The 15,284-nt window shown below is 35.1% G+C and overlaps 1 protein-coding gene across 3 annotated transcripts in view; it reads left to right on the top strand.

Annotated features, from left to right (window-relative positions):
* The window catches only part of Bili (FERM domain-containing protein 8 Bili), an 82,739-nt gene that overhangs the window by 2,210 nt on the left and 65,245 nt on the right, over positions 1 to 15,284 (top strand). For 2 of the 3 annotated variants that reach the window (XM_075291061.1, XM_075291060.1), the window contains exon 2: positions 13,539 to 13,831. In XM_075291061.1, the coding sequence (XP_075147176.1) occupies positions 13,582 to 13,831 (250 nt within the window). In that variant the 5' untranslated portion in view covers positions 13,539 to 13,581. Of the gene's footprint in view, positions 1 to 11,691; positions 11,710 to 13,538; positions 13,832 to 15,284 lie in introns of those variants that run through there. The other variant, XM_075291062.1, reaches the window with a different exon arrangement.

Here is a 15,284-nt window from a genome sequence, read left to right as displayed (position 1 = left end):
TCGACGTCATGCGACTTTTTCAAAATATGTAAAATGTGCGACTTTAGTCGCACGTGTCGCACAAAAGGGGAGTGCTTAAATTTTAAGCAATTTTTATAAGTGGGAATTCATCGCCGTGCGCATTACACGAAGCCACCGTCATGGATTCAAACCCAGTTTCGACCAAAGAGCAAAATGTGTTTCTACGGTGGATAATGAATGTTTCAAAGCTTCTCCACCACAATGTGAGACGCCAGAACTCGGCTATAAAAAAGAGTTCACTTTTCAATTACAAGTTGTCATTGAGCTAAACATAGAAGCACTCATAACTAAGAGAGAAGTAAATCACCTATAGTATCACAATGGACACCTAACCTACGATACCTACCCTACACGGTGCTCTGCTTTGCTAAGTCTTTGTTTTGTTGCATATCATTTCAACCACTACCTCCGTTCGAGTACCCACTAATTTTTGATAATTATCACAAATTTTTACTGAAGTCTTTCGTTTACTCCAAAAATCCAGCAAAAGAGAGCCAGAGTGAGATCTAATTTGAAATTTGAGGAATAGATAAGTTGCAAGTTTTTGCTAGGCATTTTCCCCAGTAAAATCTTGCAAGAGTTAGCCATAAACAAATAATACGTGCAATATATTTCACAGAGTCAATTAGGTGTGTAGTATAAAAAATAAATATTTTTGTTTTTTTTAATTGATTTAAATGCTTTTAATTGGCTGATAGTAAATTGGCACTGGATGGCGTTCACGTACTTTTCTGCTAATTTTGAGGAAGGAGAAAAAAATTCATTTTTTATTCATTGCAAGTTTACGTTTTACTGGATTTTATGATACAATAAGTTTCTAAAATATCTCTTTATGCTAAAGGGAGTATTCCTTCATTGTTTTTGTGTTGATTTGTAGATGATTTTTTGTAATAAAACTACTTCACAAATGTATGCGACTTTTTTTATCATTATGCTACTTTTTTGTGCGACCTTTTTTTGAGTATGCGACTTTTTCAAAATTTCCAACGGTAACACTGGTACGCAGTATGAGGTTTTGTGTTTTTTGAATCTTTAACAATTCTTGTTTGGCAGCGCATCCCCAAAGCTGGATACCATAGGTCCATATTGGTTTAATTTGACCATAGGTCCTTATTAGTTAATTTGATTATAAAGGAGCAGTTTGGTTTTGATGATATCATATTGTCTACTAACATCCAGTACATTTCGGAGTATTTTATTTTCATTTCCCGATCCTTTTTCATCACATGTTCCTTCCATTTGATTTTTATGTCATCCCCAAATATTTCGCAGTGTTTGCGTAAGGTATTATTGACCATTTAAATACAGTGGAACATAGGCAGTTTTCTTATTTGAAAGTTAAATATGTAAAATGCACTTAAATGCAAGTAAGTCTGTACTTTGATTTAAGTGCATTCTCCATATATTGACCCAGTTAGAAATGTTTAAAGAACAGTTTGCGGTTTATTCGTAGCTTCTGTTTCAGAACTATCAGTAGTAATTATGGCAGTATCGTCGGCAAAGGTAGCAATACTGGCATCGGACGTGTTAGATATATCTCTAGTATACAGTAAATACACAGAAAAAACAGTGAACCCACCAGGAAGAAATATTTTGTTTAATTTTAGAAAATTTAGATTATTTTTAGAAAATGTTAACTAAACAGTATTACAAACACTGGCATCACGCCGGTATGACAAAAATAAGTTTCGACAAATTTAAAAAAATTTGTTAGACATAATTATTTTTTTTTCAATTGCTAAAGAAAATTTTGTAGCTTGAAGAAAAAAATTGGAGTTCAAAATTGCAAGAATGTCTTTAGTGCCAAACGAAGTTCATGATGTGCGCATTTGTAGTAAAATTTTTATTTACAAATTTAAAGAAATAATGAACTATTTTATGAGAAGTACGAATTAAGTAAATCTTTATGCTTCATTTGTGTATAATTTTTCCCCCATTTTTTAGTTCATTTAACGTACGCAAACAATTTTTAGAGTAAAGGAAACTTTGTCCAAACTTTATAATTCCATGAAATAAAATAAAGTTAAATTGGTTTAGTGAAATAGATGGTTCACTTTTTTTGAGTGTACAGTATTAGTCCAAGTACGCTACCTTGAGGTATTCCAGCTCTAATTGGTTTCAGTTCTGAGTACTTATTTTCTATTCACACAAAAAATTTTCTCCCAAAAATCAACAAATTTTTTGTTGATGCAATGAAGTTTTTAATTGAATTCCCTCCAACAACCGAATTAGTCAATGCAACGACAAGTTTTGTGATTTTTTTGTAAAAATATTTTTAACAAAAAGAAATGTTACATTACCAATATGAAATGTTGAGTTTTTTCATTGAGGTAATTATTCCCTTTGTTGACTTAACGATATTGATTGTCAAAATTTCCGTATTATCCCAACAATGGGTGTCGTTAAATTAACTATGTAAATTGTTCATAGAAAATAAAAAAATAAGAACCATGTTTGTTAATTCAACAAGTGTGGTTGTTGATTTTCAGTTTCGAAACTAAATACTTCGTGTCAACAATTTGCGTTGTTGAATTTTATACCATCCCTATTATTGAAACTTATTGGGATGTTGTTGCAAATATGTATTTATTGGCGAAAAAGATGAATAGGTATTCAATAGATTAATATAGAGGTAAAAAAGTAAACAAACAATACATTTTTGTAATTTTAGATAAAAAATTACTAATAGTTATTATAATACCTACAAACTATTATTTGTTATAAAAATTAGTTATTTAGAAACTCGCAAATTAGTGTGACAACTTTAATATGATTTTTGGTCGTTGGAATTTCAATGGGAATTCAAAATTAAAAACAAAACTTAATTTAAACAAAATATCGATGGCGTCTTAAACTTTTATTACTGAATAACGTATCCCATCAAAGTATACAGATATCGATTGGACATAAAAATATTTTTTACACAAATATCAATTTATAAAACTTACCATATTTATATTCTACATAATTTCACTTCGAATAAGTTAAGAATTATTTCACAACACGTCTTTACTGTTTCGATGTTCACAAAAAAAACTGAAAATAATCCAGTTTGCATACAATTATACACACGATGATAACGACACATTTTGTATGTGTTTCTTGCTCTCGCCATTTACTTTCAAGTGGTTTGAATATTTCACAGAAATGATTCGCAAATAGTGCTGCTTTTTCTTCAGATTTTCTAATCCAACAACCGTCACTATTTTTTATTGATGGTATTTTTGGCGAAGCTTGGTTAATGGAACGTGAAGCTTTCCATAGACTATATTTAGCCTCCTTTGTAGAGGCCAAATTCCCCAAGTATAAGGACATTCTCTGTTTTTGGTTCCACTAGTTAGACGCTAAAGTTCATTAACAAGACTGTTTAAATTTCTTTTATTTTCTGGAGTTCTTTCCTTCTGCCATTTCTTTCTGGATTTCTATTATTTTTAGATGAGTTAGGTTAGGTAAGGTTAAAGTGGCATCCCGATTAATATTCAGACTCATTTAGACTATTCAGTCCATTGTGATACCACATTAACTAAAAGTACCTATTACATATGGGCACTTATAGTTTTAACCGCTGAACCTTCTCGATTATTTTCTTCTGTTGAACCAACCAGATAGTTCCAAAAACAGACTGCTTGTGTTAACGTTTTCCAGGTCCATCAGTAATCCAAAACTATATGCCCCTAAAATTTGCTTACGTCTTACACAAAATGCAGGACACTCACACAATTTTTTAATTGATTCCTTTTCCTCCGCATCATGGCAGCTCATACAATAGTCATTATACTTCGCGCCAATAGCTTTTGTGAAATCGCCTTTCAGCCAGCGACCCGTTATAACAGATATCAGGAGTGATATCTGACGTCTAGAGAACACTAGCATATCTAGTTGCGGTTTAAGTTTAAATGGGACCATATTTGCTTGGTGTCGTTACAACCCTTGCAATTCTCCCATCGAACATTTTCCATCATAACAGCCTTCTCACACAGTATGAGCTTCTAGTTCCCTGGAATATGTAAGGTAGTCCCTAGCCTTGCCAACTCATCCGCTTCGCAGTTCCCGGGTGTGTTCCTATGGTCAGGCACTCATATTAGGTGAATATTGTGCTGCTCAGCCATCTCATAGAGACATTTGCGGCAGTCGATGGCCGTTTTCGAGTTGAGGAACACAGAGTCCAAGGATTTTATTGCAGGTTGTATATATTAACGCTAACATTTTGTTGGAAAATTACTTCTCTGCCAATTCGCCACCTCTCTTATTGGTAATATATCAGCCTGAAATACACTACAGTGATTAGGTAATCTTTTCGCTATTCGAAGTTCCAGATCTTTAGAATATTCTTCAAAACCCACTTGTCCATCCAATTTGGAGTGTAGAAATCTATATATCGTTTATTCCCCGGGGACTGTGTGCACCACGCCTCACTGTTGGGAATTAGAATTTCAAACTTTTTGTCGAAAAGTGGTCTCGCCAAAGCATAATCCACTACGTAAGGCACATCTGGCATTATTTTGAGGACCGAACTGTGAACGTAACTTTTTTCCGACCACAGCGATAGCTCGCGCAACCGCACAACCGTTGTTGCAGCTGACTGTTTGGCCAAAATGTCTAAAGGCAATAGATGCAGCATGACATTAAGGGAATCTGTTCGTGTCTTGCTGAATGCGCCTGAGATACACAAGCACGCCATACGCTGAACTTTGTCTAAACTTGTCGGCTGGTGAAGTGCCGGCCACCAGACTACAACACCATGTAGCATTATAGGTCTAACCACTGCCGTGTATAGCCAATGCACAATTTTTGGTTTTAGTCCCCACTTTTTTCCTATTGCCTTTTTGTACGAGTAAATGGGCCTAACCGTTGGAGTTTTGCGATCTTTGCAGTACATGACTAGTTCAGTCTTTGCAGGATTTACCCCAAGAACATCATCTTTTGCCCATTTCTAAGTCCTCCGGAGGGCTCTCTGTATAATATCTCTGATTGTGGATGGGAATTTACCCCTGACTGCTAGCGCCGCATCATCTGCGTATGCCAACAACATTCCAAAGAAGAGGTTATAAAACTCCTCCTTGGGGAGTGCCGATGTTCACATACCTTTGTATGTTTGCTTGTCCTAGTGTGGCTGAAATACGTCTCTCTTCGTTAGAAGCTCGTCTAACAGCCTAAGTATACCTGGATCAACATTCAGAGTTGTCAGTCCATTTAATATCGAGCTCGGATGGATGTTATTGAACGTTCCTTCCATGTCTAGAAACGCCACGATTGTGTATTCTTTGACAGATGGTGAGCTTTCAATAAAGCTGACTAGTTCATGTAATGCGCTCTCAGTAGACCTGCCCTTCGAGTATGCATGCTGTCGTTTCAAAAATAAACTTGAATCGACTCTAATTCTAAGATAAATATCTATCATCCTCTCCAGAGTCTTAAGTAGGAATGAGGATAAGTGGATTGGTCGAAAATCCTTCGCACTGGAGTGAGAGGGTTTTCCCACTTTAGGTATAAAAATTACTTTTGTTTCCCTCCAGTTTCCTGGAATATATGCTAAGTTCATACATCCTATATATATCGCCGACAACCAGGGGATGATTCTGTCAGTCACTGCGTGTAACTCGGCCGGAGTAATTCCATCAGGTCCATCAGGCTTTGGGCCATTTATATCCCCCGGTTGGAATAGCCCAAAGCTATTTAACGCCCATTTTATTCTAGATTCCGATACAATTTCCCCGATAGGAAACGACCGCTGAGCCCCTGTGGCACCGCCAGAATATGGTTCAGCTGTCTGATTCCCAGGAAAATGTGTGTCCAATAGTACCTCCAGCGTCTCCTCAATTGCCCTCCGATATTTTAATGAAACCTGGAGCGGTGTTAGTGGATGCTAGTACCTTCCGTAGTCTAGAAGCCTCGGATGTATTCTCAATACTGCTGTAGTAATCATTCCAAGATTTATGCTTATGAGACTTTCTCAATTCTCGCTTGTATGCTCTCAGATTCTTCTTGTAAGCTTCCCAATCCTCAGGAGCTCTAGGGGGCTTTGCTTTGATATGAACATCAAATTGAAACTGATGTAGCGATGATCTGAGAAGCTATGTTCACTTGAAACGTGCCAATCAGATATATTTCATTCAGTTCTTGCGAGGCCAAGGTGACGTCCAAAACCTCTTACCTGTTTTTAGTGACAAAGGTTAGGGCATCTCCCTTATTGCAAACTACCAAATTAGTACGCAAAATAAACTCTAGGAGTGACTCTCCTCTTGTATTAATGTCACCACTTCCCCATATACTATGATGTGCATTTGCATCGCATCCCATTATGATTTTGTCTTTGTTTTCAATGGCTTCTCGACTAAGGTGTTAACGGCGCAGGGAGGCATCTCCCTATCATGTCCCATGTAGACCGAAGATACCCAATATTTGCATTTGGCTATTTCTAATGCGCTTTACAGACTATCATTTATTACGGACGACAGTGCTCGTGTCGAACATATCCCATATATTGTGCACATTATCAGTTAAGTCCGAAGGCATAATCGATGCTGCTGCATGTTTATGGGATCGATAACACATTTACCGATTATTTAGTCATCGCCGACAAGTCGTTTCGATCCGACACACTGTAAGATTCTTTACAAACACCGACATTCCGTCCGGAATAACGGATAGTCTGTAAAGCGCATAAACTGGCAACGATAGTGTCAGTATTGCACATTGAAGCAGAAACAAGTTGAGCTCATTTTTAGCAAATATAGAGGCTCGATTTAAACCATAACCAGTATACTGCAATAGTTTGAACCCAAGAGTACTTAATTCACATATTTTGTTCCTATAAACATATGGTTCTTGAATAAGAACTATATCTATGTCCCCTTTCATCAGGAGAACTTTTAAGGCAGCACATGCAGCCTTACAATGGTGAAGATTTATCTGGAGGATCTGAGGCTGTAGAAACCTCCTCTCGCATACGGTGTCTATTCTGCATCTTTGGTATCTCCCTCGACTTCGCAAGAGGAACCGCTTATTTCTGTTCAGACAGAGGCTTGTCCATTTCCGAATCCTTTAGCTGATCGTTTTTATATACCTTCATTTGGATATAATGAAAGCCATGTGGCAAAGACTGAGTGTTCAATATAAACACTGCATGCCGTCTTGGTCCATCCACTTCATTCAAACGGCCAACCTTCCAATCAGCTGTTGGAAGATGTGGATTGCATTGTTTCAGTCTATTTAAAATAGATTCAGGGTTTGCAGGTATCCACGCATGTGCTCTTGGTCTAGCCGGTATGTCTTTCTTCACGACTAACTCTAGAGCAGTGCTGCCGCTACTACACGCTCACAAAAAATCGCTTCTGTAACATATACTCCCAAACATATTTTGCTTCAAGCATATACATTTTTGGGTATTGCCCAAACATTTATATGTTTGATCTCTTCCAATATATAATATGTTTGAAAGCATATTGGTCTAAACAATATATGTTTGGGTAGTCTAAGTTCCAAACATTTTGTATTTTTGCATCCAAATTCAATAATGTTGTCTTCCAAAAAACAATATGTTATTATATGAACATATAATATGTTTGGAAGCATTTTGCACCCAAAATTATTGTATGCTTAAAAAAAAATCTCAAAATTTTATTTATTTATTTATATATTTACAATCATAATGAATTATGAAAATAAACAGGTAATATAGGTGCTAACAACATAGGTTTTCGACCTGAATGCTCAAAATTTTGTTTCTGCCCAATTGTATATTCCCCCACATCTTTCTCACTTCCACGAGATTTTTTAGTTCTTAGCACCTTTTTCTGTAATACAAACATTGTAGAAGAAATTATTCAATTGTATGATTTTTTTTATTTTAATTTTACCTTTTGCCGGACGGGGATTCGAACAGCGGACCACACAGTTTGTAAGGATCAAAGAAGTAGCTGATCAATTGCCCAAGGAAAAATAGAATGTTAATTTTGTAATAACAAGCAACAACCACCAACTTAATTCAATATCGCTCCCTGTTAAATAGCGCTCCAAGCTACTAAACACATATATGTTTGTAGACTATTTCTAAATTAATATATGTTTGCATCCAAGCATATTATATTTACAAACATTTTATGTCCCAAACATAATATGTTCTAACATATTAACATATATGTCCCAAACATGTTATGCTATTTTATGAACATTATATGCTTGCACTCAAAAATATTGTGTTTAAAAATTTGTGTTCCAAACATATAATGTTTATAGCCAAACATATGAGAAACAGTCTTTTTCATCCGTGTACTTCAATCGAAGTATTATGTTTCATTTTCACAAAATTTACTTCGTCACTTCTTCTTCCAAAAATCTGCTTCACTTTTTGTTCTTCTTCAAATTTTAAAATTTTTCCCCATATTACCTAATTGTTTTTCCTATTCCTTTAATTACGATGAACACAGCGGTTTCAATCATTGAATTATTACCCGATGTGGACCAATTTTTGCATAGTTGTTAGAGACCATATACTTACACCATGTACCAAATTTCAGCCGGATCGGATGAAATTTGCTTCTCTTAGAGGCTCCGCAAGCCAAATCGGGGGATCGGTTTATATGGGGCTATATGTACTTATGGACCGATGTGGACCAATTTTTGCATGGTTGTTAGAGACCATATACTAATACCATGTACCAAATTTCAGCCGTATCGGATGAAATTTGCTTCTCTTAGAGGGTCTGAAAGCCAAATTTGGGGGTCCGTTTATATGGGGGCTATACGTAATAGTGGACCGATATGGCCCATTTGCAATACTATCCAACCTACATCAATAAAAACTACTTGTACCAAGTTTCAAGTCGATATCTTCTTTCGTTCGGAAGTTAGAGTGATTTCAACCGACGGCCGGACATGCTCAGATCGACTCAGAATTTCACCACGACCCAGAATATATATACTTTATGGGGTCTTAGAGCAATATTTCGATGTGTTACAAACGGAATGACAAAGTTAATATACCCCCATTCTATTGTTTTGTTTTCAAAAATGTATGCTACTTCAATTTTATTCAATCTACTCCACTTTTTTCCAAAATCTACTTCACTCAATTTTGCACTAGCGGCAGCACTGCTCTAGAGTAGCTCCTTCCCAAACTTCACCAAATAGTCATGCCTGTTCTGGGTCACACCGCATTGTGCACCACACTATACACTTTCTACACACCACACACATAGTTAGTTGTTCCAAGTCACACGTGTGAACACTTTTTTCGGACTTTTAATCGAAAAATGTGGAAGCTGATTTTTTCTGCAAGCCATATTATTTGCAGACAGAAATTATAAACAAAACATATTTTGCCGGTATAAACATAAAAAATTAAAAGTAAGTGCGTAATTCAAAGCCATGAAATGCCTGCCGGATTTTTTTTAGCAGTGAATAATGTAAGGACAAGAGCAATTTATCAAGAACAAATAAGAAGGCGATTTCTACCTTTGTTTTGATTTGTTTTTTTTTTCTATCCCTCCTCAATGTTGCTCATGAACAAACGATCGCCGTGTCGTTCTCGTTTTTGTTTTTGACGGCGGAGAAGTTTTTATTTTGGATTTGGTCAAACAGTTTTTAACATCCATACATTAAAGGAAATTTAATTATAGTGGGCATAATTAACTATTCTGTTAAGGTTTTTCTCATTTGTATTGCTTAAATATTTACAATAATATTGCAAACAAATTTTCTATCGTGGCGGCCTCCATGTGCAGAAAGATATTGGCGGCGTTAGTTTTTTTTTTTTTTAATTTGCTTTGTGATTTGTGCACCAAGAACACTTTGCAGAATTGAAGATGCCATATTTTTCATGCAATAAATTTGGTAAAATTCACTTTTCTTAGCCCATTGATTTTGTAAAAGTTATAATTTAATTATCTTATATTTTCAAAGAGACCTTTGATTTGTTTAGGAAAGTGGATAGTATTCACAAAAATCAAAGATAATTTAGCTTAAAACTTTTTTGTGTTAACTTTTAAAAATTGTGGCAACATTATACTTTCGAACACACTGAAAATCAGCTGATTAAAACAACCCCAAAATTTATACACCAATCAGAGGAAATTTCGGTTCAAATTTTAGATGGATTTTTAAAATCGTGGTTTCTGTCATATATAAGTGACTTTCCCAATAAAATTTGCAAATATTTATAAAAAACATATTAAAGTTTCAGAATCTGTTATTTATTTGTTATAAAAACTTCTAACTTTGCATACGATGGCTGTACACTAAGCCTATACAAAAGAAATGTTCGTGTACATTTTTCAGGTCTATGACGGTGTATAGTGTTTGCCAGAACACCTTTTAAGTGTGACACCACACGAAACTTGTACATGTGTGTACCAGAACAGACACGAGTATCAAAGCAGCTTTAAAACATTCTATGGACCTCTGGTCCTCAAATGCGACTAGCTCAAATCGTCCTTGATACCAACCAGCCTCTTGGTGTCGAGGAACTGGGCCGGAAAACTTTTCCAGCACCTGTGAGTAGAGGCCAGACAAAGAATTCTCAATTTCCCACCATTTTTGCTTTGGAACCATACCGTCCAATGCTCCTTTATTAATGATAGCCATCACAAGGCTATTATTAGCAACTGAGGCAAACGATCTTTGATCCCTTTTGGAGGACGGCAGCTCATCCGGTGATCGTTCCCTTTTTCCAGCTTCAAGAATTCCTTGAGCCCATTTTAAGGAATCGCTTTGTTTTTCCGACAACGTGCTTGGGTCGACTGATCCCAATTTCTTTGGGATAAACAAAGCATTTCTGCGTTCCTTGAATCTCTGTCGTGAGGGATTACCTCCCTTTGGTGCCGTTAGCTTAGAAAAGGTTCGACTTGTCAAAGTGTCGACCCGTCTACAGGTCGACTAATTGAGCAAAACTCTTGGTCATTGCCCAAATTTATAACTCCAGTCGATACCCGTCCACTGGGCAACCCAGAGGATGGCTTTGAATTTCGCTGCATGGTGGCTTAATATCCCAACAAAGTATCAGTTGACTTTCGAATTAGGACCGCTTTTACTTCACAATGATACCTAAATACATACGTAAGTTGAATCAAAAACGTACGAAGATGAAGGAATTAAAACTGTACGTTCTTTTTGCTAAAAATTGTTCTAAATCTAATGCTAAAAAAACAGTACAAAACGCAAAAAACCAGTACATTTTTGTACTGTTGTCAGTACATTTGAAACACCAGTACAATTGCCAAAAAGCAGTACGTGTACGGGCTAAACCAGTACGTCTGGCGAGCCTAATCACAGGGCATTATTTTTCCACTCCCAAAGCACGGAAATAATTGTTTTTTTTTTTTATCGTAATTAGTTATTTTTGTTTACAGTTTTGCCAGTGGTGAACTTTTGTTTGGCAATATAGTAATATTTTAGCAAAAGGAAGCGGCAACAATCGCGACACTACCGGGGTCTGAGAGGAGTCGTATGTAAATACTTTTAACGCGCAAGATATAATTGTTTAGATTTTTGATTAAAATAATGGAGTTGATTGACCAATTTCACGAAATAAAATTGCTCACTAAAGGAAATTAATAAAAAATATATTATTTTAGGCCGTTTAATATAAACAGGCTTTAATGGAAGACGGTATTCACATTTCACAATTGCTTACCTTCAATAAATGTAGATTGTGTTCCATGTTTACAATACCGCAAAACACAAACGAAGGTAATTTCAAATGCGTTCTGTCATAATTTTTTTCAGACCTTTACCGCACTTGTTGTTACACACTTTATTTTTTTTCAACCCTTTTGTATGATTTGTTGTTGCGTTCCAAATATGAAAAAAAGAATGTCGCCAATCATGTTATTCACTTTACGCGAAAAACAAAAACCCATCCGTTCGTTACGAGTTACTTCCACAGACTGATCCTTCCACCATACGTTGTTGAATAAATACACATTTTCTTGTTCTCTCTTCGCTCTTTCTCTCCATCGCCCAAAATTATTCAATTTCAATCACAAAGGTGATTGAATCAATCACATGTTTAATTGGGAACAGAAAAATTTCAATCACGTTTGTAATTGAAAATTATTTCCGAATTGATTAAAAAATTAATTGAATCGATTAATATTTTAATTGGAAATGTAACAAATATCAATCCTATTTTTAATTGGTTTTTATTTGGATTTGATTAAATAATTGAATCAATTAACATGTTAAATGAATCTGTTTGCAAATTCAACTAAGTGCTTAATTGGAAAATTTTCGGTGATAATTTTTTGTGTGTACATATCAGAGGAAGAAACATACAAATTCTCAATAGAGTCGATATATCTGATGGGAGAAATCAGGTTAAATACTAATGGCCAGTTTCTCGTCCTCCGATTAATACTGAACAGGAGTAATAATACCACCGGTTATTAAAATTTGTGTATGGGGTTCTTTATCGACCCGATAAATAATAAGAAGACATTGAGAAATCGGCCCAATTCACTAAAATAATAGTGTACACACAAAGAAAATTTCATTAAAATTGGGCCAACGAAAAATTTCATTGATATAACGAAAAATTTTCATTAATACAATGAAATAAATCGTTAATAGTACGAAACGTTACGTTGATTAACAGAAAATTCGTTATAATAACGAAAAATTTCATTGTATTAACGAATTTGTTTCATTGGCTCACTTTTAATGAAACATTTCGTTAATATAACGAAACTTTTTCTATCAGTGTAGTATTTGCATATATGTATGTTCTTTCAACATCATATATATAAATTTGAATATAAATTCGGCTGACGACACTATGTCATAGCCGTATATTTTTGTTTTATAGTGAGCAAATTATGAATATTATAAATCTCGTGAATGTGTCTAAACAAAAATTTGTCGTGCTAGAACATGAGTGAAGATCAAATTCGTTCATGAAAGTGCGTGAGAAAATTTCCTTTAAAATCTCGCTTAGTATAAAATTCACATTCGCGACAATTTTTGAGAATTTCGTGAAATTTCACTAACGCACACACCTCTACTAGACATATTACTAAGACTACACTGGTAGAAAAAGTTTCGTTATATTAACGAAATGTGACATTAAAATTGAGCCAATGAAACAAATTCATTGATATAACGAAATTTATAGTTATTATAACGAATAATTTGTTAATCAACGAAACGTTTCGTAGTATTAACGAATATTTTCGTTGTCTTAATGAAAATGTTTCGTTGCACCAATAATAAATGTTCGTTGGCTCAATTTTAATGAAATTTTCTTTATGTCTACGAATATGACTTTGTTTACCCATTTGGGGAATTGACAATTAACTGCTTGAAGACAAAGTTTTGTATTATTAAGATAGATTACGACATCACAACTCAATTCGAAGGAGAACTTTGAATGAACCATAACGGTTCGAAAATATACTGAAAAACGACACAAACATTTTCAACCACCATTAGCCTCACTGATTGCTCACGTAATTGTTGTGTTCAGATTACATTTGCTTAATTTCACATATATACCTATTATTTAACATATTTTCTCATTGTAGCAAACGGATATAATAATGTCATTGATTTAATATCAGTGGAAGTATGTATACAGTTCACCGAGTGGTAACAACTGCACAGGTACAGACAGCTGCAGGTAATACCTTCACGTCAGCGTCCAGTGTTTCCAGCGTTGTTAGTGCAGTTCGAAATGAAACTGATGTTGGTAATATATTGGCACCAATTACTACAAAGACCTCAGAAGGCGATATTGCAGATTGTGTAAATATCATATGCGATGTTGGTAGTAACTTTAATACACCAGGAGGACTAGCTCATATGCGTAATGTTTCAGGTAAGTTATCCATTAGTCTTATCTAATATGGCTCTATATACCCTCAAATGAATTGTGTTTGCAATATACAGTAGGGGCAAAACCGAATGCATGTTTACCACCGAACATACTCAGTCGTTGTTAAACTTTCGTTACAACCAGACGTATCGTTGCCTTAGTCGCATTTCGTTTGTTGAAACAAATTACAAAAAACAATTACAAGCAAAACCTTCATTATTGTGTTAATATCCGTTTGAAATGTTTTGAACAAAAATATAAAAACAATTTACACACCCCAATAGGTGATGTGTTTCAGTGCAGATCATAAAATTGTTGACCACAAACGCCATTGAACACGATGCATAAAAAAATCTATTGAAATGTTTGAGATATACGATACCATGGAATGACATTCTAGGTTAGGTTAGGTTATGTGGCAGCCCGATGTATCAGGCTCACTTAGACTATTCAGTCCATTGTGATACCACAGTGGTGAACTTTTCTCTTATCACTGAGTGCTGCCCGATTCCATGTTAAGCTCAATGACAAGGGACCTCCTTTTTATAGCCGAGTCCGAACGGCGTTACACATTGCAGTGAAACCACTTAGAGAAGCTTTGTAACCCTCAGAAATGTCACCAGCATTACTGAGGTGGGATAATCCACCGCTGAAAAACTTTTTGGTGTTCGGTCGTAGCAGGAATCGAACCCACGACCTTGTGTATGCAAGGCGGGAATGCTAACCATTGCACCACTGTGACATTCTAACTACTTCTTTATTATTATGATTGAAAATACAAAGAATCCTGGTTAAAATTTTACCAGCGACAATTCTTGTATCAAATATTAAAAAATATATTTTCTATGTTATACATTGTTTTGAATTTGTTTTTTTTTCGGCAAATATTTTTGTATAAATATATTTTTTCCGTTAAAAATCAACAAAAAAAATCAACAGTGAAAAAGTCAAACGGCATAAGTTCAAATCCCAGCGGGGATGATTTATTTTATTATTTTTTTTTTACTTTTTGATTCATATTCTATTCTTTTTTGGGAAATTTAATTGTCCAATACTTAAATTTTCAATGAAAACGGCCTAATATCGTACTTTCTAAGAATGGTCCAAAATAACTGCATCGGAAGTGGAAAAAATCGATAGGGGATTCTGGGATGAGTTTTAAAGAAATTTTTGAGGACTTGTCCAAAAGGACTGCATCCGAACTGGAAAACATTTGATGGGGGATTCCGGGATGCGCTTTAAAAGAAATGTTTGTGGAACAAACACATTTTGCTTCAAGCATATATATTTTCAGGATTGGTTCAAACAAAATATTGTTTGTATTGTTGAAACATATTATGTTTCACCTTAGGCATACACTGGTAGAAAAAAATTTTAATGAATTTTTTTGTGTATATATATTTTTAAGACGCCAATTGGTTACTTCCATTCTTTTACTTGCAGCTTACTCTCTAGG

Source organism: Haematobia irritans, chromosome 1 (genome assembly GCF_050003625.1).
Source record: "Haematobia irritans isolate KBUSLIRL chromosome 1, ASM5000362v1, whole genome shotgun sequence".
Lineage (NCBI taxonomy): Eukaryota > Metazoa > Arthropoda > Insecta > Diptera > Muscidae > Haematobia > Haematobia irritans.
This window is presented reverse-complemented; position numbering and strand designations above follow the sequence as displayed.